Raw genomic sequence first — 27,741 nt, 5'->3', positions numbered from 1 at the left:
ATCCTCTCATCCAGGAGCGATGCGGAGACAATAGGACTGGGGCTAGAGTGGTCCGCTGAGCAATGCGAATTTACCGCTACACCGGCTGTCAATAGCACGATAAGGTACATTTCAATGCAGACGGGGAAGATAAATTGTTATATTAAACTGCTCGGCTATGTGCTATCATCCTCACGATTTGTTATTTATTTATCTGACTTCAGAGCCCTCGAATGTTGGATGGATTGAATGGTGAGTAGCCTATTGCAGAATGAGAAGTAACTGATATTGAATTATCTAAACATTGTAGAATCCTCCACTGCTGCTGCCGAATGGGTGGTGCGCATTTGCCTGGCACGAAATGAGACTTGTGCTTGCAAGGCTACTGCTGCAAGGTGTCAGTCATTTGAAACAATGCTGTTGCATTTGTATTTCTGTGCTGATTATTTATTGCCGTCCTCCGTACTGGATGCGATGTCTTCTGATGTTTTATGGGTTTGCGTAAAAGTGTACCTGGATCATGCCAGGTATGTGTAGTGCATAACATAGTCCATTATATCCGACAATTGATATGTGTTGCCTCTTCGCAATGTGGTTATCTTCATTTGTTCTAGGCTAGGCAAACACTCACGTATGTAAATTAATTCCTTCTCTCCAGTGCTCTCTCTCGCGCGCAATGACAGTCACTTTACATCATATTGACTGTTTTCCAGTTTCTATCTCGTCTGCAGCTCTCTCCCTATTTTTATCTCTCTCTCTCTCTCTCTCTCTCTCTCTGACGGTCACTTGTTCTCATCACTTGCAGTTGTCGAGGACCGAGCAGACATAGTCATAGATATAGCATAGGCTTATGGCTAGGCCTACAGGGGACACCAACATAGCCGCTTCTGGCCGGGTTGGTGCAGCAGGCGGCCAGGGTGCTCAGAAACTAACTTTAAGGGAAAGGCCTTATTTTTCTTTTTTCTACTTCATATTCATCATCTACAGCACCACCCCAACATCAACATATGTGAAAATGGCGCATTTCTATGTTTTGTAGTAAAAAATATAAAGGAAGAAGATAAGGAGGGCGCTTAGCTTATGTACAGTCTCTAAGCCTTTATCTGGTCCTGGGACATGTCCATGTCCTGGGACATGTCCATTGTGCTTAAAGGGATACGTATGGATTTTGGCAATGAGGCCCTTTATCTACTTACCCAGATTCAGATGAACTCGCAGATAACATTTTTATGTCTCTGCATGCAGTTTGAAGGAAGTTGCTAACTAGCCTAGTGTAATTGCTAATGCCAGTTAGGATTGGCACCTGAAACTATCTAACTTCCTTCATACTGGACACAAAAGGAGCATACCCATATCCACATCAATGAGACCGCAGTGGAGAAGGTGAAAAGCTTCAAGTTCCTCTGCGTACACATCACTGACGATCTGAAATGGTCCACCCACACAGACAGTGTGGTGAAGAAGGCACAACAGCGCCTCTTCAACCTCCGGAGGCTGAAGAAATTCGTCTTGGCCCCTAAGACCCTCACAAACTTTTACAGATGCACAATTGAGAGCATCCTGTCGGGCTGTATCACCGCCTGGTACGGCAGCTGCTCTGCCCACAACAACCGTAAGGCTCTCCAGAGGGTAGTGAGGTCTGCACAACGCATCACCGGGGGCAAACTACCTGCCCTCCAGGACACCTACACCACCCGATGTCACAGGAAGGCCAAAATGATCAAGGACAACAACCACCCGAGCCACTGCCTGTTCACCCCGCTATCACCCAGAAGGTGAGGTCAGTACAGGTGCATCAAAGCTGGGACCGAGAGACTGAAACAGCTTCTATCTCAAGGCCATCAGACTGTTAAACAGCCATCACTAACATTGAGTGGCTGCTGCCAACATACGGACTCATCTCTAGCCACTTTAATAATGAATAATTGATGTAATAATGTATCACTAGCCACTTTAAACAATGCCACTTCATATAATGTTTACATACCCTACATTACTCATCTCATATGTATATACTGTACTCTATACCATCTACTGCATCTTGCCTATGCCGTTCTATACTATCACTCATTCATTATTTTTTTATGTACATATTCTTATTCATTCCTTTACACTTGTGTATATAAGGTAGTTGTTGTGAAATTGTTAGGTTAGATTACTCGTTGGATATTACTGCACTGTCGGAACTAGAAGCACAAGCATTTTGCTACACTCGCTTTAACATCTGCTAACCATGTGTATGTGACAAATTTGATTTGATTTGCTTACAACCAGTCCTGGCAGCTATCGTCATGCTTTATACCCATGTGAACGGAGCAATTCTCCATCCTCACCTGGATGCTTTAGACCACGGGGCATAGCTGGTGAGGAAAAAAAATATTAAAATGTAAAGAGTGCCAGCGCTTTATGCAAACTCACTGTTTTAGAGTTATTGCAGTTTTTTCTTGGAGAAATGGTATGACTAAACAGACTGTTCCATCCTACACTCTGTTACATACACATATTTAGCATAAGTTATTGCGGGTGTAGCAAAATGTTTGTGTTCCTAGCTCCAACAGTGTAGTAGTATCTAACAATACACACATCTAAAAGTAAAATAGTGGAATTAAGAAATATATAAATATTAGGACGAGCAATGTCAGTGGCATTGACTAAAACACAGTAGAATACAGTTGAAGTCAGAAGTTTACATACACTTAGGTTGGAGTCATTAAAACTAATTTTTCAACCACTCCACACATTTTTGTTAATTTCTTGTTAACAAACTGTAGTTTTGGCAAGTCGGTTAGGGCATCTACTTTGTGCATGACAAGTCATTTTTCCAACAATTGTTTACAGACAGATTATTTCACTTATAATTCACTATCACAATTCTAGCGGGTCAGAAGTTTACATACACTAAGTTGACTATGCCTTTAAACAGCTTGGAAAATTCCAGAAAATTATGTCATGGCTTCTGATAGGCTAATTGACATAATTTGAGTCAATTGGAGGTGTACATGTGGATGTATTTCAAGGCCTACCTTCAAACTCAGTGCCTCTTTGCCTGACATCATGTGAAAATCAAAAGAGATCAGCCAAGACCTCAGAAAATAAATAGTAGACCTCCACAAGTCTGATTCATCCTTGGGAGCAATTTCCAAGCACCTGAAGGTACCACGTTAATCTGTAAACAATGGTACGCAAGTATAAACACCATGTAACCATGCAGCCATCATACCGCTCAGGAAGGAGATGCGTTCTGTTCCTAGAGATGAGCATACCTTGGTGCGAAAAGTGCAAATCAATCCCAGAACAACAGCAAAGGACCTTGTGAAGATGCTGGAGGAAACAGGTACAAAAGTACCTATATCCACAGTAAAACGAGTCCTATATCGACATAACCTGAAAGGAAGAAGGAAGAAGCCACTGCTCAAAAACTGCCATAAAAAAGCCAGACGACAGTTTGCAACTGCACATGGGGATAACGATTGTAATTTTTGGAGAAATGTCCTCTGATCTGATGAAACAAAAATAGAACTGTTTGGCCATAATGACCATTGTTATGTTTGGAGGAAAAAGGAGGATGCTTGCAAGCCAAAGAACACCATCCCAACCGTGAAGCACGGGGTGGCAGCATCATGTTGTGGGGCTGCTTTGCTGCAGGAGGGACTCATGCACTTCACAAAATAGATGGCATCATGAGGAGGAAAATTATGTGGATATATTGAAGCAACATCTCAAGATCAGTCAGGAAGTTAAATGGGTCTTCCAAATGGACAATGACCCCAAGCATACTTCCAAAGTTGTGGCAAAATGGCTTAAGGACAACAAAGTCAAGGTATTGGAGTGGCCATCACAAAGCCCTGACTTCAATCCTATAGAAAATGTGTGTGCAGAACTGAAAAAAGCGTGTGTGAGCAAAGAGGTCTACAAACGTGACTACGTTACACCAGCTCTGTCAGGAGGAATGGGCCAAAATCCAGATGGGTTAGGGCAGTGTGATTGTGATTGCGTCATCTGTGGAACTATTGGGGCGGTAAGCAAATTGGAGTGGGTCTAGGGTGTCAGGTAGGGTGGAGGTGATATGGTCCTTAACTAGTCACTCAAAGCACTTCATGATGACGGAAGTGAGTGCTACTGGGTGGTAGTCATTTCGCTCAGTTACCTTCGCTTTCTTGGGAACAGGAACAATGGTGGCCCTCTTGAAGCATGTGGGAACAGCAGACTATGATAAGGATGGATTGAATATGTCCCTAAACACACCAGCCAGCTGGTCTGTGCATGCTCTGAGGACGCGGCTAGGGATGCCGTCTGGGCCTGCAGCCTTGCGAGGGTTGACACGTTTAAATGTTTTACTCACGTCGTCTGCAGTGAAGGAGAGCCCACAGGTTTTGGTAGCGGGCCGTGTCAGTGGCACTGTATTGTCCTCAAAGCGAGCAAAGAAGTTGTTTAGTCTGTCTGGGGAGCAAGACATCCTGGTCCGTGACAGGCTGGATTTAACCATACCTCCCGTTGAATTGCGACTCTACTTTGTCTCTATACTGACGCTTAGCTTGTTTGATTGCCTTGCAGAGGGAATAGCTACACTGTTTGTATTCGGTCATGTTTCCGGTCACCTTGCTCTGATTAAAAGCAGTGGTTCGCGTTTTCAGTTTTGCGCGAATGCCATCAATCCACGGTTTCTGGTTTGGGAATGTTTTAATAGACGCTGTGGGTACGACATCGCCGATGCACTTGCTAATAAACCCGCTCACCAAATCAGCGTATTCATCAATGTTGTTGTTCGACGCAGTGCGGAACATATCCCAGTCCACGTGATCGAAGCAATCTTGAAGCGTGGAATCCGATTGGTCGGACCAGCGTTGGACAGACCTGAGCGCGGGAGCTTCCTGTTTTAGTTTCTGTCTATAAGCTGGGAGCAACAAAATGGAGTCGTGGTCAGCTTTTCCGAAAGGAGGGCGGGGGAGGGCCTTATATGCGTCGCGGAAGTTAGAATAACAATGATCTAGGGTTTTGCCAGCCCTGGTTGCGCAATCGATATGCTGATAGAATTTAGGGAGCCATGTTTTCAGATTAGCCTTGTTAAAATCCCCAGCTACAATAAATGCAGCCTCAGGATATGTGGTTTCCAGTTTACATAGAGTCAAATGAAGTTCTTTCAGGGCCGTCGATGTGTCTGCTTGGGGGGGAATATTCACGACTGTGATTATGATCGAAGAGAATTCTCTAGGTAGATAATGCGGCCGGCATTTGATTGTGAGGAATTCTAAGTCAGGTGAACAGAAGAACTAGAGTTCCCGTAGGTTGTTATGATCACACCACGTCTCGTTAATCATAAGGCATACACCCCCGCCCTTCTTCTTACCAGAAAGATGTTTGTTTCTGTCGGCGCGATCCGTGAAGAAACCAGCTGGCTGTACCGACTCCGATAGCATGTCACAAGTGACTATGTTTCCGTGAAACAAAGAACGTTACAGTCTCTGATGTCTCTCTGGAATGCAACCCTTGCTCGGATTGTGTCTACCTTGTTGTCAAGAGACTGGACATTGGCGAGTAGTATGCTCGGGAGCGGTGCGCGATGTGCCCGTCTACGGAGCCTGACCAGAAGACCGCGCCATCTGCCCATTCTACGGCGTCGTTGTTTTGGGTCGCTGGCTGGGACCCGGTCTATTGTCCTGGGTGGCGGGCAAAACAGAGGATCTGCTTCGGGAAAGTCGTATTCCTGGTCGTAATGTTGGTGAGTTGACGTTGCTCTTATATCCAATAGTTCCTCCCGACTGTATGTAATAAAACCTAAGATTACCTGGGGTAACAATGTAAGAAATAACACATAAAAAAACAAAAATACTGCATAGTTTCCTAGGAACGCGAAGCGAGGCGGCCATCTCTGTCGGCGCCGGTGACTCAAGCAGGATTGTAATGGCTGACCAGAAGCAGCTCCACTGCTCTCTGGGCCACCAGGCCTGCGGAACTAAAAGGGCGGTAGAACGGGGTCGTCAGCCCCCACCTTTTGAGTTTTCTTGAGGATTTCCTTGAGATTATTATTATTATTTTTTATTTTTTTCTTCACCTTTATTTAACCAGGTAGGCAAGTTGAGAACAAGTTCTCATTTACAATTGCGACCTGGCCAAGATAAAGCAAAGCAGTTCGACAACATACAACAACACAGAGTTACACATGGAGTAAACAACATACAGTCAATAATACAGTAGAAAAAAAAATAAGACTATATACAATGTGAGCAAATGATGTGAGATAAGGGAGGTAAAAGCAAAAAAATGCCATGGTGGCAAAGTAAATAAAGTATAGCAAGAAAAACACTGGAATGGTAGATTTGTAGTTTGAAGAAAGTTCAAAGTTCAAATATAAATAATATGGTGCAAATGAGCAAAATAAATAAAATAAATAAATACAGTAGGGGAAGAGGTAGTAGTTTGGGCTAAATTATAGATGGGCTATGTACAGGTGCAGTGATCTGTGAGCTGCTCTGACAGCTGGTGCTTAAAGCTAGTGAGGGAGATAAGTGTTTCCAATTTCAGAGATTTTTGTAGTTCGTTCCAGTCGATTGGCAGCAGAGAACTGGAAGGAGAGACGACCAAAGGAGGAGTTGGCTTTAGGGGTGACCAGAGAGATATACCTGCTGGAGCGCGTGCCACAGGTGGGTGCTGCTATGGTGACCAGTGAGCGGAGATAAGGGGGGACTTTACCTAGCAGGGTCTTGTAGATGACCTGGAGCCAATGTGTTTGGCGACGATTATGAAGTGAAGAGATTAATCCCATCGTCATTCTTGTCATCCCCTAACTCACCTTCACCTGACAGTATGTCATCAGACAGTGAGGTGAGGGAGCCGAGGCTATCCATGGCCTCACCCTCAACTAGGCACGGTTGTAGGGAGCTGAGCCTCAGCTGTTGCTTTTGGCTCAGTGGCGAGGGAACTTCCCAGATAGAAGCACGTTTAAGCCTCCTTTTCAGACCTGCCCTTGTCAACATTTAGCAGTTCTTACAGGATTCACGGTCCTCAAGTGCCTCTTGGCCATGTTCCTTACCCAAGCAATTGATGCATTGAGGGTGGGAATCTTTCCCTGCAATGATGAAACCGCAAGTACAAGAACATGGGTGTCTGAGTGCTTGGCTAGGCTCATCCTGGGATGGGATAGCATTGGCCATTGTGAGGAACAAGGCTTGATAGGGGGATAGAGCAATGCCTGCTGTAAGAACAATGTGTAGATGGTGTAGGCTAGTTAGTTAGAAACCTTGCTCGTTGTGGCTAACAAATAGTAGCTTGTATAAACGGCGTAATAAGATAGCTAGTTAGAAGCCTTGCGGCTAACAGATAGCAATAATGAGCACAGTAGAACGCTATACACGCTTGGGGGCGTTGGGGCTTTAGCTAGCTAGCAGCTACCTCGTGGTGAAGGCACGTGGCTAGCTTAGTGCTGGCTGAAGGAACCCGCTTGGGGGCAGAGTTAGCCTTTAGATAGTGTGCTTCCGCAACCGAAGGAGCCGTGAGGCTGAGACGGTCAGACTAGTTAACACAATGGGCGAACGTAGATTAAACCAGACAAGAGAAGGTAGATAGAATTGCTACCATGTTCTAGGTAGGGTATGCTAGTGAGGTTAGCTTGCAGCGTGGGCTAACCGAGTCTCAATAGCTAGCTGTGAAGCTAGTTACCAATGGAGACTCAGAAGTAGGAAAGGAATTTCTACATTAAACAAAAACATTCCAGTTAGTACTGAACCTCTCAACAGGGTCTGAAGACCTACGCTCGGCAGCGATATCCTTCACGGTTCACTTGTGAATAGTTAATCAGGAAAACATGGATCCAGTCGATCTGAGGAGCGCGAGAGAGTAATACTCTTTGTGCAGAAGAGATCCGAGAGTAGGTGATCCTAGCGAATCCCCACATGAGATATCAAAATGAATAATTGAAAGAGAACCGATCAGATCTGACCTCCAAGTCAGGGCCAGAGGGGAAGGGCAGTGTGAGGACAGAGTCGTAGGCCCAGGCTACAGCTGCACCATGCAGAGCTCAACATGATGCAGCTCCTGAGAAGGCTGTCCCAATAGAAATGATTATGCCTGACAGAATGTCCTTTACGCAGACCTACAGTGGAGTCCAAAATTATTGGGTTATTGAGCTAAAAAGACTGTATAAAATAAATCATACAAATACTGAGCTGAGCTATTTGATAAAGATTTGAATTTACCGGCCATTGGAAAAATGTACTGGACCCATATGCATTGGGTGCATAAACCAATTAGAGCGTCAACCCATGGTGCTCAGAATAACAGAAATCACATTTACATCAAACTGGATATACATCAGAAATATAGGAAGGCCAGGACTAAAAACAAACAAAATATAACTATTGTAAAATAGATTGTGTCTGTAAAATGTATATAGTGTGTATACGGCATCACTACAGACCCTGGTTCGATTCCAGGCTGTATCACAACCGGACGTGATTGGGAGTCCCGTAGAGTGGTGCACAATTGGCATCGTTTGGGTTAGGGTTTGGCCTGGGGGTAGGCCGTCATTGTGAATAATAATTAACATTTGCCAAAATGCAATTAGTAGGAAAAAAAACATTCTAAACATCCCACCTGTGACAGAGATTAAAATATCCATTAGGAATTTAGAAAGGGGGGAATCTAATGATGCAACAACTAGGATGGATTGCTAATATGACCAGGATTGTGCCTTTGGCTTCTGGGCAACGGAAGAAAGTTGATATGAAAACCAATAGAACAGGAGAGAAATGGCGTAGTGGTGGGTCCTATAGGGAAGTAAATTGAAATAAATGTTCCAAAATTATATTATTTAACCATTATTAAATCATTCAAAATACCTCACCAGAAAGCATGACTTAGCCGCAGAGGAATCGAGGATCATTTGCTTATTTTAGAAAATAGCTGTGGATTGTTTCAAATCATAAATTCACAGGCCACTGCCTATTTACAGTACATAGGGAGACCGCAATTTGGTCAGTGAGAGTGGCAATAGGCCTAGCTGATTATTGAGTTGCAGGTGCCCGTGAAAAGCATCTAAAATATGTGTGAAGATAATGTTTTTTGAGTGTAATTTAAAATGTTGAGACAAGAAGAAGGGGAGGGGTGAGTTGTGAAGATATAGGCGAGTCTCTCTCCAGAATGGCTCAGCTGCCTTCCGCCAATTCTTGTGCATTCATTGTTCATTTGTGTGAATTGTTTGCACTACGATAGTTTATTTTGATCAATTCCCCATTACAGCAGACAGGCTGAGTAGAGAAATGAATGCGATTGAAATAAACTGCATTTTAATCATATTTCCTACTGTTTTAATTTTGTCGGCTTTATGTAGGCAATTTTTACTTAGTTGACAATGGAAGTTATAGGCCTACTGCTGCATTGACTTAATCTATTAAGCCGCCAGTGGATCAATGTGATTGTGTCCGTATGGCAGTGGCTGGTCCTCTGGCGTTCATTTAATTACATATTTTAGATTTTATCATTTTACAAGTGACTATGATTTTGAGAAACTCAAACGTTATTATTGAAATGAAACTTCCACGAAAATGTGCATATGAAAATTAGAACTGGCACGCAGATCGGTAGAAATGGTAGGTAGTAGGATACATCGTAAGCTTCCCCAAACTTGAACTGCACCTGCCGCCTATAAAGTATATAAAATAATTACCTCCATGTTTCCATGGTCGGATTTTGACTGTACGCTACCTTGAAGCAAGGTAACACATGCCTCATAATATGAAGTAAAACATTTCGGTTTCAAACAATTAAGTATGTTTTCAAAATGCATTCTGCCTCCAGGTCACATTGTAAAGTGTTGGAATACTGCCCTGTTGCCTGCGCTTGTAGCCTATGGTGAATGGGAGGCACGCTGCAATTTGGCCTACCAGTTGAGAACTACAAATAGTAGCTGTTTTTAACACACAATTGCATTTAGAATTGTTGCGAAATGAATGGGCCTATAAAATAACATGTTTTACTCCAGCAGCAACCAGCCGAGGAGCATCAGGAGAAATCCCGCTCAAAATAGCGCATGTGATAAATAAAATGGGCTACATGAGGACTAACGAATATACACACACGCCAATTTAATTACACGAAATTATGCAAATGAACCTATAGACGGTAAGCATAACGGTCGAATGTATTTCCATTGACTGGTATTTCCATCAATGAATAAAAAGCATTATTTTGCAATGGGATTTTTTTTCTCCCGATAATTTTGGCCAGCAATAGTTTTATTTATCAACTTTTTTTGGGGGGGGGGGGGGGGGGCAAAAGCCGGCACGGAAACCCTGATCTGTGTGTAACCTTTATTTAACTAGGCATCTGCCTGTGTGTGCATGCGCGTGTCTGTGCATGTGTGTGGCCCGCATGCAGAGCTAGGCCTAGCCCAGCTGATCAGAAGGGGCTTATGATGACACACAGTATCAGTCAGACAGAAGCCCCGTTGACACGAGCACAGCTCGCCTTTACTTTAGAATTCAACACCAGCAGCAGCTCAACATGGTCCAGTGAAAGTCAAATACAGTGTGTTCCTCTGTCTGTATCTAACTAGAGCTGGTTGAAACAATCACTGCTTGGCTGCTGTTGCTAAGGAGTTCTTGGACGTGTTGGACAGGGAAGTATGTGTGTTCTATAGAAGGCATTTAAATGTTGGGTAATGTTATGTCCTCCTGAATGAGACCCTGCTTTAGGACTGGGGTGAATTTGCCCTGTCAGACTAGACTAGGGTTTGACATAGAGCTATGTGGTTCTTCAATGTGTGTGTGTGTGTGTGTGTGTGTGTGTGTGTGTGTGTGTGTGTGTGTGTGTGTGTGTGTGTGCGTGTGTGTGTGTGTGTGAAATGAGCTAGCGTGGTACAGTACCTGTTGTACCTGAAGCTCTTCACACCCCTGTGGTCAAAGCAGGAGGTGGAAACCATTATGTGCGTTCTCTTTCTCCCTCTCTCTCGCTCTTTCTCTCGGTTCCAGCTGTGTGTGTTACTGAAAAGCTGCCAACCTCATAAGGAAAGGAAAGGATCAGGTGATTAGAGAGAGAGAGAGAGATGCAAATAATGCTAATATATTTTGTTGTTAGATTACATGCTGTAGAAAATAATCAGTGTGGTTCCACCAAACAATCCAGAAGGGTGGTACACTACAGACTGTGTGTTTATCAATCCAGAAGGGTGGTACACTACAGACTGTGTGTTTATCAATCCAGAAGGGTTGTACACTACAGACTGTGTGTTTATCAATCCAGAAGGGTGGTACACTACAGACTGTGTTTATCAATCCAGAAGGGTGGTACACTACAGACTGTGTGTGTTTATCAATCCAGAAGGGTGGTACACTACAGACTGTGTGTGTTTATCAATCCAGAAGGGTGGTACACTACAGACTGTGTGTGTTTATCAATCCAGAAGGGTGTTACACTACAGACTGTGTGTTTATCAATCCAGAAGGGTTGTACACTACAGACTGTGTGTGTTTATCAATCCAGAAGGGTTGTACACTACAGACTGTGTGTGTTTATCAATCCAGAAGGGTGGTACACTACAGACTGTGTGTTTATCAATCCAGAAGGGTGGTACAATACAGACTGTGTGTTTATCAATCCAGAAGGGTGGTACACTACAGACTGTGTGTGTTTATCAATCCAGAAGGGTGGTACACTACAGACTGTGTGTTTATCAAACCAGAAGGGTGGTACACTACAGACTGTGTGTGTTTATCAATCCAGAAGGGTTGTACACTACAGACTGTGTGTTTATCAATCCAGAAGGGTGGTACACTACAGACTGTGTGTTTATCAATCCAGAAGGGTGGTACACTACAGACTGTGTGTTTATCAATCCAGAAGGGTTGTACACTACAGACTGTGTGTTTATCAATCCAGAAGGGTTGTACACTACAGACTGTGTGTGTTTAACAATCCAGAAGGGTGGTACACTACAGACTGTGTGTTTATCAATCCAGAAGGGTGGTACACTACAGACTGTGTGTGTTTATCAATCCAGAAGGGTGGTACACTACAGACTGTGTGTGTTTATCAATCCAGAAGGGTGGTACACTACAGACTGTGTGTTTAACAATCCAGAAGGGTTGTACACTACAGACTGTGTGTGTTTATCAAACCAGAAGGGTGGTACACTACAGACTGTGTGTGTTTATCAATCCAGAAGGGTGGTACACTACAGACTGTGTGTTTATCAATCCAGAAGGGTGGTACACTACAGACTGTGTGTGTTTATCAACCCAGAAGGGTGGTACACTACAGACTGTGTGTTTATCAAGCCAGAAGGATGGTACACTACAGACTGTGTGTGTTTATCAATCCAGAAGGGTGGTACACTACAGACTGTGTGTGTTTATCAATCCAGAAGGGTGGTACACTACAGACTGTGTGTGTTTATCAACCCAGAAGGGTGGTACACTACAGACGGTGTGTTTATCAATCCAGAAGGATGGTACACTACAGACTGTGTGTGTTTATCAATCCAGAAGGGTGGTACACTACAGACTGTGTGTTTAACAATCCAGAAGGGTGGTACACTACAGACTGTGTGTGTTTATCAATCCAGAAGGGTGGTACACTACAGACTGTGTGTGTTTATCAATCCAGAAGGGTGGTACACTACAGACTGTGTGTTTAACAATCCAGAAGGGTGGTACACTACAGACTGTGTGTGTTTATCAATCCAGAAGGGTGGTACACTACAGATTGTGTGTGTTTATCAATCCAGAAGGGTGGTACACTACAGACTGTGTGTGTTTATCAATCCAGAAGGGTGGTACACTACAGACTGTGTGTTTAACAATCCAGAAGGGTGGTACACTACAGACTGTGTGTGTTTATCAATCCAGAAGGGTGGTACACTACAGACTGTGTGTGTTTATCAATCCAGAAGGGTGGTACACTACAGACTGTGTGTTTAACAATCCAGAAGGGTTGTACACTACAGACTGTGTGTGTTTATCAATCCAGAAGGGTGGTACACTACAGACTGTGTGTGTTTATCAATCCAGAAGGGTGGTACACTACAGAATGTGTGTGTTTATCAATCCAGAAGGGTGGTACACTACAGACTGTGTGTGTTTATCATCCAGAAGGGTGGTACACTACAGACTGTGTGTGTTTAACAATCCAGAAGGGTGGTACACTACAGACTGTGTGTGTTTATCAATCCAGAAGGGTGGTACACTACAGACTGTGTGTTTAACAATCCAGAAGGGTGGTACACTACAGACTGTGTGTTTAACAATCCAGAAGGGTGGTACACTACAGACTGTGTGTGTTTATCAATCCAGAAGGGTGGTACACTACAGACTGTGTGTGTTTATCAATCCAGAAGGGTGGTACACTACAGACTGTGTGTTTACCAATCCAGAAGGGTGGTACACTACAGACTGTGTGTGTTTATCAATCCAGAAGGGTGGTACACTACAGACTGTGTGTGTTTATCAATCCAGAAGGGTGGTACACTACAGACTGTGTGTTTATCAATCCAGAAGGGTGGTACACTACAGACTGTGTGTTTATCAATCCAGAAGGGTGGTACACTACAGACTGTGTGTGTTTATCAATCCAGAAGGGTTGTACACTACAGACTGTGTGTGTTTATCAATCCAGAAGGGTTGTACACTACAGACTGTGTGTGTTTATCAATCCAGAAGGGTTGTACACTACAGACTGTGTGTGTTTATCAATCCAGAAGGGTGGTACACTACAGACTGTGTGTTTATCAATCCAGAAGGGTGGTACACTACAGACTGTGTGTGTTTATCAATCCAGAAGGGTTGTACACTACAGACTGTGTGTTTATCAATCCAGAAGGGTTGTACACTACAGACTGTGTGTGTTTATCAATCCAGAAGGGTGGTACACTACAGACTGTGTGTTTATCAATCCAGAAGGGTGGTACACTACAGACTGTGTGTGTTTATCAATCCAGAAGGGTTGTACACTACAGACTGTGTGTTTATCAATCCAGAAGGGTGGTACACTACAGACTGTGTGTTTATCAATCCAGAAGGGTGGTACACTACAGACTGTGTGTTTATCAATCCAGAAGGGTTGTACACTACAGACTGTGTGTTTATCAATCCAGAAGGGTTGTACACTACAGACTGTGTGTTTATCAATCCAGAAGGGTGGTACACTACAGACTGTGTGTTTATCAATCCAGAAGGGTGGTACACTACAGACTGTGTGTGTTTATCAATCCAGAAGGGTGGTACACTACAGACTGTGTGTGTTTATCAATCCAGAAGGGTGGTACACTACAGACTGTGTGTTTAACAATCCAGAAGGGTTGTACACTACAGACTGTGTGTGTTTATCAAACCAGAAGGGTGGTACACTACAGACTGTGTGTGTTTATCAATCCAGAAGGGTGGTACACTACAGACTGTGTGTGTTTATCAATCCAGAAGGGTGGTACACTACAGACTGTGTGTTTATCAATCCAGAAGGATGGTACACTACAGACTGTGTGTGTTTATCAATCCAGAAGGGTGGTACACTACAGACTGTGTGTTTAACAATCCAGAAGGGTGGTACACTACAGACTGTGTGTGTTTATCAATCCAGAAGGGTGGTACACTACAGACTGTGTGTGTTTATCAATCCAGAAGGGTGGTACACTACAGACTGTGTGTTTAACAATCCAGAAGGGTGGTACACTACAGACTGTGTGTGTTTATCAATCCAGAAGGGTGGTACACTACAGATTGTGTGTGTTTATCAATCCAGAAGGGTGGTACACTACAGACTGTGTGTGTTTATCAATCCAGAAGGGTGGTACACTACAGACTGTGTGTTTAACAATCCAGAAGGGTGGTACACTACAGACTGTGTGTGTTTATCAATCCAGAAGGGTGGTACACTACAGACTGTGTGTGTTTATCAATCCAGAAGGGTGGTACACTACAGACTGTGTGTTTAACAATCCAGAAGGGTTGTACACTACAGACTGTGTGTGTTTATCAATCCAGAAGGGTGGTACACTACAGACTGTGTGTGTTTATCAATCCAGAAGGGTGGTACACTACAGAATGTGTGTGTTTATCAATCCAGAAGGGTGGTACACTACAGACTGTGTGTGTTTATCATCCAGAAGGGTGGTACACTACAGACTGTGTGTGTTTAACAATCCAGAAGGGTGGTACACTACAGACTGTGTGTGTTTATCAATCCAGAAGGGTGGTACACTACAGACTGTGTGTTTAACAATCCAGAAGGGTGGTACACTACAGACTGTGTGTGTTTATCAATCCAGAAGGGTGGTACACTACAGACTGTGTGTGTTTATCAATCCAGAAGGGTGGTACACTACAGACTGTGTGTTTACCAATCCAGAAGGGTGGTACACTACAGACTGTGTGTGTTTATCAATCCAGAAGGGTGGTACACTACAGACTGTGTGTGTTTATCAATCCAGAAGGGTGGTACACTACAGACTGTGTGTTTATCAATCCAGAAGGGTGGTACACTACAGACTGTGTGTTTATCAATCCAGAAGGGTGGTACACTACAGACTGTGTGTGTTTATCAATCCAGAAGGGTTGTACACTACAGACTGTGTGTGTTTATCAATCCAGAAGGGTTGTACACTACAGACTGTGTGTGTTTATCAATCCAGAAGGGTTGTACACTACAGACTGTGTGTGTTTATCAATCCAGAAGGGTGGTACACTACAGACTGTGTGTTTATCAATCCAGAAGGGTGGTACACTACAGACTGTGTGTGTTTATCAATCCAGAAGGGTTGTACACTACAGACTGTGTGTTTATCAATCCAGAAGGGTTGTACACTACAGACTGTGTGTGTTTATCAATCCAGAAGGGTGGTACACTACAGACTGTGTGTTTATCAATCCAGAAGGGTGGTACACTACAGACTGTGTGTGTTTATCAATCCAGAAGGGTTGTACACTACAGACTGTGTGTTTATCAATCCAGAAGGGTGGTACACTACAGACTGTGTGTTTATCAATCCAGAAGGGTGGTACACTACAGACTGTGTGTTTATCAATCCAGAAGGGTTGTACACTACAGACTGTGTGTTTATCAATCCAGAAGGGTTGTACACTACAGACTGTGTGTTTATCAATCCAGAAGGGTGGTACACTACAGACTGTGTGTTTATCAATCCAGAAGGGTGGTACACTACAGACTGTGTGTGTTTATCAATCCAGAAGGGTGGTACACTACAGACTGTGTGTGTTTATCAATCCAGAAGGGTGGTACACTACAGACTGTGTGTTTAACAATCCAGAAGGGTTGTACACTACAGACTGTGTGTGTTTATCAATCCAGAAGGGTGGTACACTACAGACTGTGTGTGTTTATCAATCCAGAAGGGTGGTACACTACAGACTGTGTGTGTTTATCAATCCAGAAGGGTGGTACACTACAGACTGTGTGTTTATCAATCCAGAAGGATGGTACACTACAGACTGTGTGTGTTTATCAATCCAGAAGGGTGGTACACTACAGACTGTGTGTTTAACAATCCAGAAGGGTGGTACACTACAGACTGTGTGTGTTTATCAATCCAGAAGGGTGGTACACTACAGACTGTGTGTGTTTATCAATCCAGAAGGGTGGTACACTACAGACTGTGTGTGTTTATCAATCTGGAAGGGTGGTACACTACAGACTGTGTGTTTAACAATCCAGAAGGGTGGTACACTACAGACTGTGTGTGTTTATCAATCCAGAAGGGTGGTACACTACAGACTGTGTGTTTAACAATCCAGAAGGGTGGTACACTACAGACTGTGTGTTTAACAATCCAGAAGGGTTGTACACTACAGACTGTGTGTGTTTATCAATCCAGAAGGGTGGTACACTACAGACTGTGTGTGTTTATCAATCCAGAAGGGTGGTACACTACAGACTGTGTGTTTAACAATCCAGAAGGGTTGTACACTACAGACTGTGTGTGTATATCAATCCAGAAGGGTGGTACACTACAGACTGTGTGTGTTTATCAATCCAGAAGGGTGGTACACTACAGACTGTGTGTGTTTATCAATCCAGAAGGGTGGTACACTACAGACTGTGTGTTTATCAATCCAGAAGGATGGCACACTACAGACTGTGTGTTTATCAATCCAGAAGGATGGTACACTACAGACTGTGTGTGTTTATCAATCCAGAAGGGTGGTACACTACAGACTGTGTGTGTTTAACAATCCAGAAGGGTGGTACACTACAGACTGTGTGTGTTTATCAATCCAGAAGGGTGGTACACTACAGACTGTGTGTTTATCAATCCAGAAGGGTGGTACACTACAGACTGTGTGTGTTTATCAATCCAGAAGGGTTGTACACTACAGACTGTGTGTTTATCAATCCAGAAGGGTTGTACACTACAGACTGTGTGTGTTTATCAATCCAGAAGGGTGGTACACTACAGACTGTGTGTTTATCAATCCAGAAGGGTGGTACACTACAGACTGTGTGTGTTTATCAATCCAGAAGGGTTGTACACTACAGACTGTGTGTTTATCAATCCAGAAGGGTGGTACACTACAGACTGTGTGTTTATCAATCCAGAAGGGTGGTACACTACAGACTGTGTGTTTATCAATCCAGAAGGGTTGTACACTACAGACTGTGTGTTTATCAATCCAGAAGGGTTGTACACTACAGACTGTGTGTTTATCAATCCAGAAGGGTGGTACACTACAGACTGTGTGTTTATCAATCCAGAAGGGTGGTACACTACAGACTGTGTGTGTTTATCAATCCAGAAGGGTGGTACACTACAGACTGTGTGTGTTTATCAATCCAGAAGGGTGGTACACTACAGACTGTGTGTTTAACAATCCAGAAGGGTTGTACACTACAGACTGTGTGTGTTTATCAATCCAGAAGGGTGGTACACTACAGACTGTGTGTGTTTATCAATCCAGAAGGGTGGTACACTACAGACTGTGTGTGTTTATCAATCCAGAAGGGTGGTACACTACAGACTGTGTGTTTATCAATCCAGAAGGGTGGTACACTACAGACTGTGTGTTTAACAATCCAGAAGGGTGTTACACTACAGACTGTGTGTGTTTAACAATCCAGAAGGGTGGTACACTACAGACTGTGTGTGTTTATCAATCCAGAAGGGTGGTACACTACAGACTGTGTGTTTAACAATCCAGAAGGGTGGTACACTACAGACTGTGTGTTTAACAATCCAGAAGGGTTGTACACTACAGACTGTGTGTGTTTATCAATCCAGAAGGGTGGTACACTACAGACTGTGTGTGTTTATCAATCCAGAAGGGTGGTACACTACAGACTGTGTGTGTTTATCAATCCAGAAGGGTGGTACACTACAGACTGTGTGTGTTTATCAATCCAGAAGGGTGGTACACTACAGACTGTGTGTGGTTATCATCCAGAAGGGTGGTACACTACAGACTGTGTGTGTTTAACAATCCAGAAGGGTGGTACACTACAGACTGTGTGTGTTTATCAATCCAGAAGGGTGGTACACTACAGACTGTGTGTTTAACAATCCAGAAGGGTGGTACACTACAGACTGTGTGTTTAACAATCCAGAAGGGTGGTACACTACAGACTGTGTGTGTTTATCAATCCAGAAGGGTGGTACACTACAGACTGTGTGTGTTTATCAATCCAGAAGGGTGGTACACTACAGACTGTGTGTTTAACAATCCAGAAGGGTGGTACACTACAGACTGTGTGTTTTTATCAATCCAGAAGGGTGGTACACTACAGACTGTGTGTGTTTATCAATCCAGAAGGGTGGTTCACTACAGACTGTGTGTTTATCAATCCAGAAGGGTGGTACACTACAGACTGTGTGTTTATCAATCCAGAAGGGTGGTACACTACAGACTGTGTGTGTTTATCAATCCAGAAGGGTTGTACACTACAGACTGTGTGTGTTTATCAATCCAGAAGGGTTGTACACTACAGACTGTGTGTGTTTATCAATCCAGAAGGGTGGTACACTACAGACTGTGTGTGTTTATCAATCCAGAAGGGTGGTACACTACAGACTGTGTGTGTTTATCAATCCAGAAGGGTGGTACACTACAGACTGTGTGTGTTTATCAATCCAGAAGGGTGGTACACTACAGACTGTGTGTGTTTATCATCCAGAAGGTTGGTACACTACAGACTGTGTGTGTTTAACAATCCAGAAGGGTGGTACACTACAGACTGTGTGTGTTTATCAATCCAGAAGGGTGGTACACTACAGACTGTGTGTTTAACAATCCAGAAGGGTGGTACACTACAGACTGTGTGTTTAACAATCCAGAAGGGTGGTACACTACAGACTGTGTGTGTTTATCAATCCAGAAGGGTGGTACACTACAGACTGTGTGTGTTTATCAATCCAGAAGGGTGGTACACTACAGACTGTGTGTTTAACAATCCAGAAGGGTGGTACACTACAGACTGTGTGTGTTTATCAATCCAGAAGGGTGGTACACTACAGACTGTGTGTGTTTATCAATCCAGAAGGGTGGTACACTACAGACTGTGTGTTTATCAATCCAGAAGGGTGGTACACTACAGACTGTGTGTTTATCAATCCAGAAGGGTGGTACACTACAGACTGTGTGTGTTTATCAATCCAGAAGGGTTGTACACTACAGACTGTGTGTGTTTATCAATCCAGAAGGGTGGTACACTACAGACTGTGTGTGTTTATCATCCAGAAGGGTGGTACACTACAGACTGTGTGTGTTTAACAATCCAGAAGGGTGGTACACTACAGACTGTGTGTGTTTATCAATCCAGAAGGGTGGTACACTACAGACTGTGTGTTTAACAATCCTGAAGGGTGGTACACTACAGACTGTGTGTTTAACAATCCAGAAGGGTGGTACACTACAGACTGTGTGTGTTTATCAATCCAGAAGGGTGGTACACTACAGACTGTGTGTTTAACAATCCAGAAGGGTGGTACACTACAGACTGTGTGTGTTTATCAATCCAGAAGGGTGGTACACTACAGACTGTGTGTGTTTATCAATCCAGAAGGGTGGTACACTACAGACTGTGTGTTTATCAATCCAGAAGGGTGGTACACTACAGACTGTGTGTTTATCAATCCAGAAGGGTGGTACACTACAGACTGTGTGTGTTTATCAATCCAGAAGGGTTGTACACTACAGACTGTGTGTGTTTATCAATCCAGAAGGGTTGTACACTACAGACTGTGTGTGTTTATCAATCCAGAAGGGTTGTACACTACAGACTGTGTGTGTTTATCAATCCAGAAGGGTTGTACACTACAGACTGTGTGTGTTTATCAATCCAGAAGGGTTGTACACTACAGACTGTGTGTGTTTATCAAGCCAGAAGGGTTGTACACTACAGACTGTGTGTGTTTATCAAGCCAGAAGGGTTGTACACTACAGACAATGTGTGTTTATCTCCAGTGCTCTCTTTTGAATACAGGAAGGTCATCTTTCATCTTCAATTCTGATTGATTTTATTTATTCGAGTGGACCGGCAAAAAGGTTGTCTCTTAACAATACAGTAAAAAAACATATTTAATGTGTTTTGTAACGGCTGCTTCCATAATGGTCCAGCATCAGGCAAATTACAATCTATTGAAAGGCTTAAGAAGAGAGCTATTGGCTTAACAGCAGCAGAGCAGAGCAGTACTTTTGTTGAGGTTGTTATAACATTGGAGGAATAACATTGTGATTCTGGTGTGTTTGCCTCAGCTAACTTAGGCCTGTCAGCTTGGCTGTTGCATAACAGCAATCTGGAAATTGGCAGAGTGCTGTCGGCTTCTAACTAACCTCTGAAAGAGAGATGGTTAGAAAAAGAGAGGGAGAGTGACAGAGAAGGGGGGAGGGGAGGGTAAAGTCAATTTCCGCCACCTTGGTGCAGTGGATATACAAAATAATTAATAACATGCCATTGCCATAGAAACAAAAACCGCCAGTAATCATTTTACTGATGCCACAGACAGACAGATGGCTATTGCAGACTTCCTCTCATCCAAAACTTCCTGGGTGCTCAGCCATTCACTGCCAGAGCTGCCAAGTGCCAGCCAATCCAGTGCCAGAGCTGCTGTCCAACTGAATGTTGAGCTTGCTGGTCTCTGTGCTAATGTAACACTGTTGGTGCACCGAGACATTTCAAATTATTATTAAATTCACCTTTATTTAACCAGGTAGGCCAGTTAAGAACAAGTTCTCATTTACAACTGCGACGTGGCCAAGATAAAGCAAAGCAGTGTGACACAAACAACAACACAGAGTTACACATTGAATAAACAAACGTACAGTCAATAACACAATAGAAACGTCTATATACAGTGTGTGGAAATGAAGTAAGATTAGGGAGGTAAGGCAATAAATAGGCCGAAGTGGTGAAATAATTACAATTTAGCAAATAAACACTGGAGTGATAGATGTTCACAAGATGAAAGTAGAGATACTGGGGTGCAAAGGAGCAAAAAAATATATAAATAAAATACATAACATGGGGATGAGGTAGTTGGGTGGGCTTTTTACAGATGGGCTGTGTACAGGTGCAGTGATCGGTAAGCTGCTCTGATAGCTGATGCTTAAAGTTAGTGAGGGAGACATGAGTCTCGAGCTTCAGGGATTTTTGCAATTCGTTCCAATCGTTGGCAGCAGAGAACTGGAAGGAAAGGCGGCCAAAGAGAAATTGGCTTTGGGGGTGACCAGTGAAATATACCTGCTGGAGCGCGTGCTATGGGTGGGTGCTGCTATGGTGACCAGTGAGCTGAGATAAGGCGGGGCTTTACCTAGCAAAGACTTGATTGGGTTTGGCAACAAATATGAAGCGAGGGCCAGCCAACGAGAGCATACAGGTCGCAGTGGTGGGTAGTATATGGGACTTTGGTGACAAAACGGATGGCACTGTGATAGACTGCATCCAATTTGCTGAGTAGAGTGTTGGAGGCTATTTTGTAAATGACATCGCCAAAGTCAAGGTTCGGTAGGATAGTCAGTTTTATGAGGGTATGTTTGGCAGCATGAGTGAAGGATGCTTTGTTGCAAAATAGGAAGCCAATTCTAGATTTAATTTTGGATTGGAGATGCTTAATATGAGTCTGGAAGGAGAGTTTACCAGACACCTAGGTATTTGTAGTTGTCCACATATTCTAAGTCAGAACCGTCCAGAGTAGTGATGCTAGGCGGGCGGGCAGGTGCGGGAAGCAATCGGTTGAAGAGCATGCATTTAGTTTTACTTGCATTTAAGAGCAGTTGGAGCACACGGATGGAGAGTTGTATGGCATTGAAGCTTGTCTGGAGGTTAGTTAACACAGTGTCCAAAGAAGGGTCAGAAGTATACAGAATGGTGTTGTCTGCGTAGAGGTGGATCAGAAAATAACCAGCCACAAGAGCGACATCATTCATGTATACAGAGAAAAGAGTCGGCCTGAGAATTGAATCCTGTGGCACCCCCATAGAGACCGCCAGAGGTCCGGACAACAGGCCCTCCGATTTGACACCCTGAACTCTGTCTGTGAAGTAGTTGGTGAACCAGGCGAGGCAGTCATTTGATGAACCAAGGCTGTTGAGTGTGCCGATAAGAATGTGGTGATTGACAGAGTCGAAAGCCTTGGCCAGGTCGATGAATACGGCTGCACAGTATTGTCTTTTGTCGATGGCGGTTATGATATTGTTTAGGACCTTGAGTGTGGCTGAGGTGCACCCATGACCAGCTCGGAAACCAGACTGCATAGCGGAGAAGGTACTGTGGGATTCGAAATGGTCGGTGATCTGTTTAACTTGGCTTTCGAAGGGTAGGATAGATATAGGTCTGTAACAGTGTGGGTCTAGAGTGTCCCCCTTTGAAGAGGGGGATGACCGCGGCAACTTTCCAATCTTTAGGGATCTCGGACGATACGAAAGAGAGGTTGAACAGGCTGGTAATAGGGGTTGCAACAATGGCGGCGGATAGTTTTAGAAAGAGAGGGTCCAGATTGTCTAGCCCAGCTGATTTTAGGGGTCCAGATTTTGCAGCTCTTTCAGAACATCAGCTATCTGGATTTGGGTGATGGAGAAATGGGGAGGCTTGGGCAAGTTGCTGTGGGGGGTGCAGAGCTGTTGACCGGGGTAGCCAGGTGGAAAGCATGGCCAGCCGTAGAAAAATGCTTATTGAAATTCTCGATTATTGTAGATTTATCGGTGGTGACAGTGTTTCCGAGCCTCAGTGCAGTGGGCAGCTGGGAGGAGGTGCTCTTATTCTCCATGGACTTTACAGTGTCCAAAAACTTTTTGGAGCATCCTTTCCTCTTTGTCCAACCCAGTACAGGTGGCGTCACATCTGCCCACTAGGTGGTTTTAGTAGTGTAATTGTCCCAGAATATTTAAATGGGTGGATCCTGGCATCCTTGTCATGCTTTTAGTGTGGACATCAAATGGGTGACATTGTCTCTGAGCTGATGACTCATCCAACTATGAGGCTTACGCTTGTGCTGCTGCTTCTATAAAAGTACAGCAGGGCAGAGATACTGACTCACACATAGACACACACATACATGCACACACACTGACACTCACACGTGTACCTGTAAACATTTGTCCTAGCCGCCAATGCAGTGCTAGGACAAGTTGAGTTAAGAGTACTGTTTGATAAACCGTCCTCCAGGCTTAAAGAGATGGTGTGTGTGTGAGAGAGACGTAGTGATTCTGATTCAACACTGACAGTAATTGAGCTTATGTCCGAGAGATGACAGTATTGTGACAGTCCAAATACTTATGGCACCGTCATATTGGAGTATAGAGCCGAATGAAACATTTTAGCTTCATTGTCCAAATAAAGGGAGGGTATGTTCCATAGTGTTTTATGTTAACCAGAGGAATTAAACATAAAGCCTGAAGTTTCCATAAACAGAGCCAACTTGTTTAGTGTCATTCAGGTGTGTGTGTGTGTGTGTGTGTGTGTGTGTGTGTGTGTGTGAATCTATAGTCTGAGGAATAGGTCAGAGTGTTCTGCGTCTGGATGGTAAACACTGTGTTCAGAAAATAAGTTATTCTGAGAGAATAATCACACTGCAGTAGGATGGAGTTAGGCTGGTGTGTGTGTGTATGTGCATCAGCACGTTTTCTATATCTTGTTCGATATTTGTTTATTGGACATACAAAAGAAACAAAAACAAAATGTCATTTTTTTTTGTATAAGCTGTTAATAATGTCTTTGCATGTTTGATGTATTTTCCACTAACAAAATGTCTTCCTGTTTCTATTTCTCTCTCCTCTTCAGTGATACAAGCCGTTAGCCACCTCTCCAGTCCTGCCCGTGTGTCAGTCCCCTAAACCCGTCACCTGTTCCTGTCCGTCCCTTAAAACCCTATCCCCCAGTCCACCCCCTGACCTGGTCCCCAGTATGAGTTCTTCTCCGCTGGGTTCCCGTGGCAACATGGACATTCTGGAGGAACTGCAGCTGATCGCAGCCCAGAACCTGGAGATGCTAGAGATCAACAAGTACTATGATGTCATCAGGGAGCTGGGCAAGGGCACCTACGGCAAGGTAGACCTGGTCATACACAAGATCAGAGGTGAGGAGGACACACACACACACACACACACACACACACACACACACACACACACACACACACACACACACACACACACACACACTAGATTTGATCTTGAGGATACACACATTTAACAGGATCATTCACTTGTCCATTAATCTACAGTTCATAAATATCCAGGATTACATGTAGCATGATCAACTATTACAATCATTCATCTCTCACATGTTGTTATCCCCTCAGGTACCAAGATGGCCCTGAAGTTCCTGAGGAAGAAGACGACCAAGCTGAAGTCGTTCCTGAGGGAGTACAGCATCTCTCTCTACCTCTCGCCCTGTCCCTTCATCATTAACATGTTTGGGATTGCCTTCGAGACTGACGACTACTACGTGTTTGCCCAGGAGTATGCCCTGTCCGGGGATCTCTTCGACATCATCCCTCCACAGGTACACAGAGACAGAAATACAGGGATGCATATGTAACCGATGTGAAATGGCTTGCTAGTTAGCGGTGGTGCGCGCTAATAGCGTTTCAATCAGGTGACGTCACTCGCTCTGAGACCTGAAGTAGTTGTTCCCCTTGCTCTGCAAGGGCCGTGGCTTTTGTGGCGCGATGGGTAACGATGCTTCGTGGGTGTCAGTTGTTGATGTGTGCAGAGGGTCCCTGGTTCAAGCCCAGGTTGGGGCGAGGAGAGGGACGGAAGCTATACTGTTACACATATTTGGGATGTTCTGTTATAATGGCTATGTCGGCTTTGTTGTAAACATGAATCTTAATAATGTTCAATGACAGTTTATAATAGCTTTTGTCAGATTGCCCGTAAGGTTCAAGGTTCCAGTGCTTCATAACATGTTTATAGCGGTTGTCATTACAAACATCTTTGAGGTTTATATTGTTTTCTAACCTCCTCCCCTCTCCATCCAGGTTGGTCTCACGGAGACAGTTGCTAAGCGCTGTGTGCACCAGGTTGCCATCGCCCTGGACTACCTTCACTGTAAGAAGTTGGTGCACCGAGACATCAAGCCTGAGAACATCCTCATCTTCGACCGCGAGTGCCGCAAGGTCAAATTGTCCGACTTCGGCATGACACGCCGCGCTGGCTCGCCGGTCAAACGTGTGAGTGGGTCAAATCACATGCAACTTTAATTAAAAAGACAAAAGTAGCGAACTGTATGGGTAATAGGGTGTCATTTGAGATGCAGAAACCACCAACTATGTCATAAAAGAGACCAGGCGTCATGGGAGCCAACTTAAATAAAGAATGAAATCTTCCTCATCAATAAACAAAAACTATTTCTTCCTCTCTTCCTAGGTGAGCGGTACCATTCCGTACACGGCTCCGGAGCTGTGCGACGCGTCTCGCCACCAGGGTTTCTGCGTGGACTACAGCACGGATGTGTGGGCCTTTGGCGTCCTTCTTTTTTGCATGCTGACCGGTAACTTCCCCTGGGAGAAGGCCCTGCCCTCCGACTCCTTCTACCAGGAGTTCACACGCTGGCAGAGGCGCCGCACGGGCACCGTGCCCTCGCAGTGGCGCCGCTTCACAGAGCAGGCCCTCCGCATGTTCCGCAGGCTCCTCTCTGTGGAGCAGGACCGACGCTGCTCTGTCAAAGAGGTGTTTGGCTACTTTAGCCACAGCTGGATGCTGGATGGAGACAGCAACGGGAACGGAGGAGGGGGTGGAGAGAGAGAGAGGGAGAGAGGAGGAGGGGTGAGGGTGGAGGGGGAAGGTAGCAGTACGTCGTCCTCATCTGGGGAGGACGATGAAGACATGCTGGTGGAGAGGATGAAACAGCAGACTCTGTCTCCTCTCTCTCCTGTGTCTGTGGAGAGGGGGACTGGGGGGACGAAGGCAGGGATGATGGAATCAGGTGGTGGACACCATTTTGTTTCTGTTTCCACCACCAGCTCAGTATCCTCTACTAACAGCTATGAACGCATGCCCAGAGACAGCATCAGCAACAACAACCAGCCCCCAGGACGCATGCTGGTGGCTACACCTATAGAGATCTGTGTCTGAGAGATGTATGTGCGAGACGGGCCTGAGAAGGACTGAAATACTGCGTACAGACACCTACACTCATATACACACACACATATTCATACATACATACATTCGGAAAATATTCAGACCCCTTTACTTTTTCCACATTTTGTTACGTTACAGCCTAATTCTAAAATTGATTAAATATTTTTTTCCCTCATCAATCTATGCACAATACCCCATAATGACAAAGCAAAAAAACGGTTTTGGAAATTTTGGGGAACTGTATTAAAAATGAAAAAATGAAATATCACATTTACATAATTAGTTAGAGCCTTTACTCAGTACTTTGTTACAGCCTCGAGTCTTCTTGGGTATGACGCTACAAGCTTGGCACACCTGTATTTGGGGAGTTTCTCCCATTCTTCTCTGCAGATCCTCTCAAGCGCTGTCAGGTTGGATGGGGAGAATCGCTGCACAGCTATTTTCAGATCTCTCCAGAGATGTTCGATCGGTTTCAAGTCCTGCGTTGTCTTAGCTGTGTGCTTAGGGTTGTTGTCCTTTTGGAAGGTGAACTGTCACCCCAGTCTGAGGTTCTAAGGGCACTGGAGCAGGTTTTCATCAAGGATCTTTGTACTTTGCTCTGTTCATCTTTCCCTCGATCTTGACCAGTCTCCCAGTCCCTGCCGCTGAAAAACATTCCCACAGTATGATGCTGCCACCATGATGCTTCACAGTAGGGATAGGTTTCATCCAGACGTGGCGCTTGGCATTCAGGTCAAAGAGTTCAATCTTGCTTTCATCAGATCAGAGAATCTTGTTTTTCATGGTCAGAGTTATTTAGGTGCCTCTTGGCAAACTCCAAGTGGTCTGTCACGTGCCTTTTACTGAGGAGTTGCTTCCGTCTGGCCACTCTACCATAAAGGCCTGACTGTGCTGCAGAGTGCTGCAGAGATGGTTGTCCTTCTAGAAGATTCTCCCATCTCCACAGAGGAACTCTGGAGCTCTGTCAGAGTGACCATCAGGTTTTTGGTCACCTCCCTGATCAAGGCCCTTCTCACCCGATAGCTCAGTTTGGCCGGGCGGCCAGCTCTAGGAAGAGTCTTTGTGATTCCAAACTTCTTCCATTTAAGAATGATGGAGGCCACTGTGTTCTTGGGAAACTTTCCCAGATCTGTGCCTCGGCACAATCCTGTCTCGGAGCTCTACGGACAATTCCTTCGACCTCATGGCTTTGGTTTTGCTCTGACATGCACTGTCATCTGTGGGACCTTATATAGACAGGTGTGTG

General features: G+C 44.3%; 1 protein-coding gene across 1 annotated transcript; it reads left to right on the top strand.

Moving 5' to 3' along the window:
- The first annotated feature begins 13 nt into the window (after positions 1 to 13).
- On the top strand, positions 14 to 26,799 carry bsk146 (brain specific kinase 146). The gene is made up of 6 exons (XM_029764787.1): positions 14 to 231; positions 24,190 to 24,484; positions 24,710 to 24,912; positions 25,391 to 25,582; positions 25,779 to 26,145; positions 26,197 to 26,799. Exons 2-6 carry the CDS (start codon positions 24,313 to 24,315, stop codon positions 26,484 to 26,486), a joined length of 1,224 nt encoding a protein of 407 aa, XP_029620647.1. The 5' UTR covers positions 14 to 231; positions 24,190 to 24,312; the 3' UTR covers positions 26,487 to 26,799.
- Positions 26,800 to 27,741: the final 942 nt, after the last annotated feature.

The sequence above is a fragment of the Salmo trutta genome, chromosome 10 (assembly GCF_901001165.1).
Source record: "Salmo trutta chromosome 10, fSalTru1.1, whole genome shotgun sequence".
Classification (NCBI taxonomy): Eukaryota; Metazoa; Chordata; class Actinopteri; order Salmoniformes; family Salmonidae; genus Salmo; species Salmo trutta.
The sequence above is the reverse complement of the archived record's forward strand: the minus strand, read 5'-3'. Positions and strand labels throughout refer to the sequence as shown.

What these genes read in the sequence shown, in the direction of transcription:
- bsk146 (XM_029764787.1), top strand. Translation starts at nt 24,313, where the DNA reads ATGAGTTCTTCTCCGCTGGGTTCCCGTGGCAACATGGACATTCTGGAG. An exon ending in GGTCATACACAAGATCAGAG is followed by an intron (nt 24,485 to 24,709) that starts GTGAGGAGGACA and finishes TTATCCCCTCAG; the next exon opens with GTACCAAGATGGCCCTGAAG. An exon ending in TCGACATCATCCCTCCACAG is followed by an intron (nt 24,913 to 25,390) that starts GTACACAGAGAC and finishes CTCTCCATCCAG; the next exon opens with GTTGGTCTCACGGAGACAGT.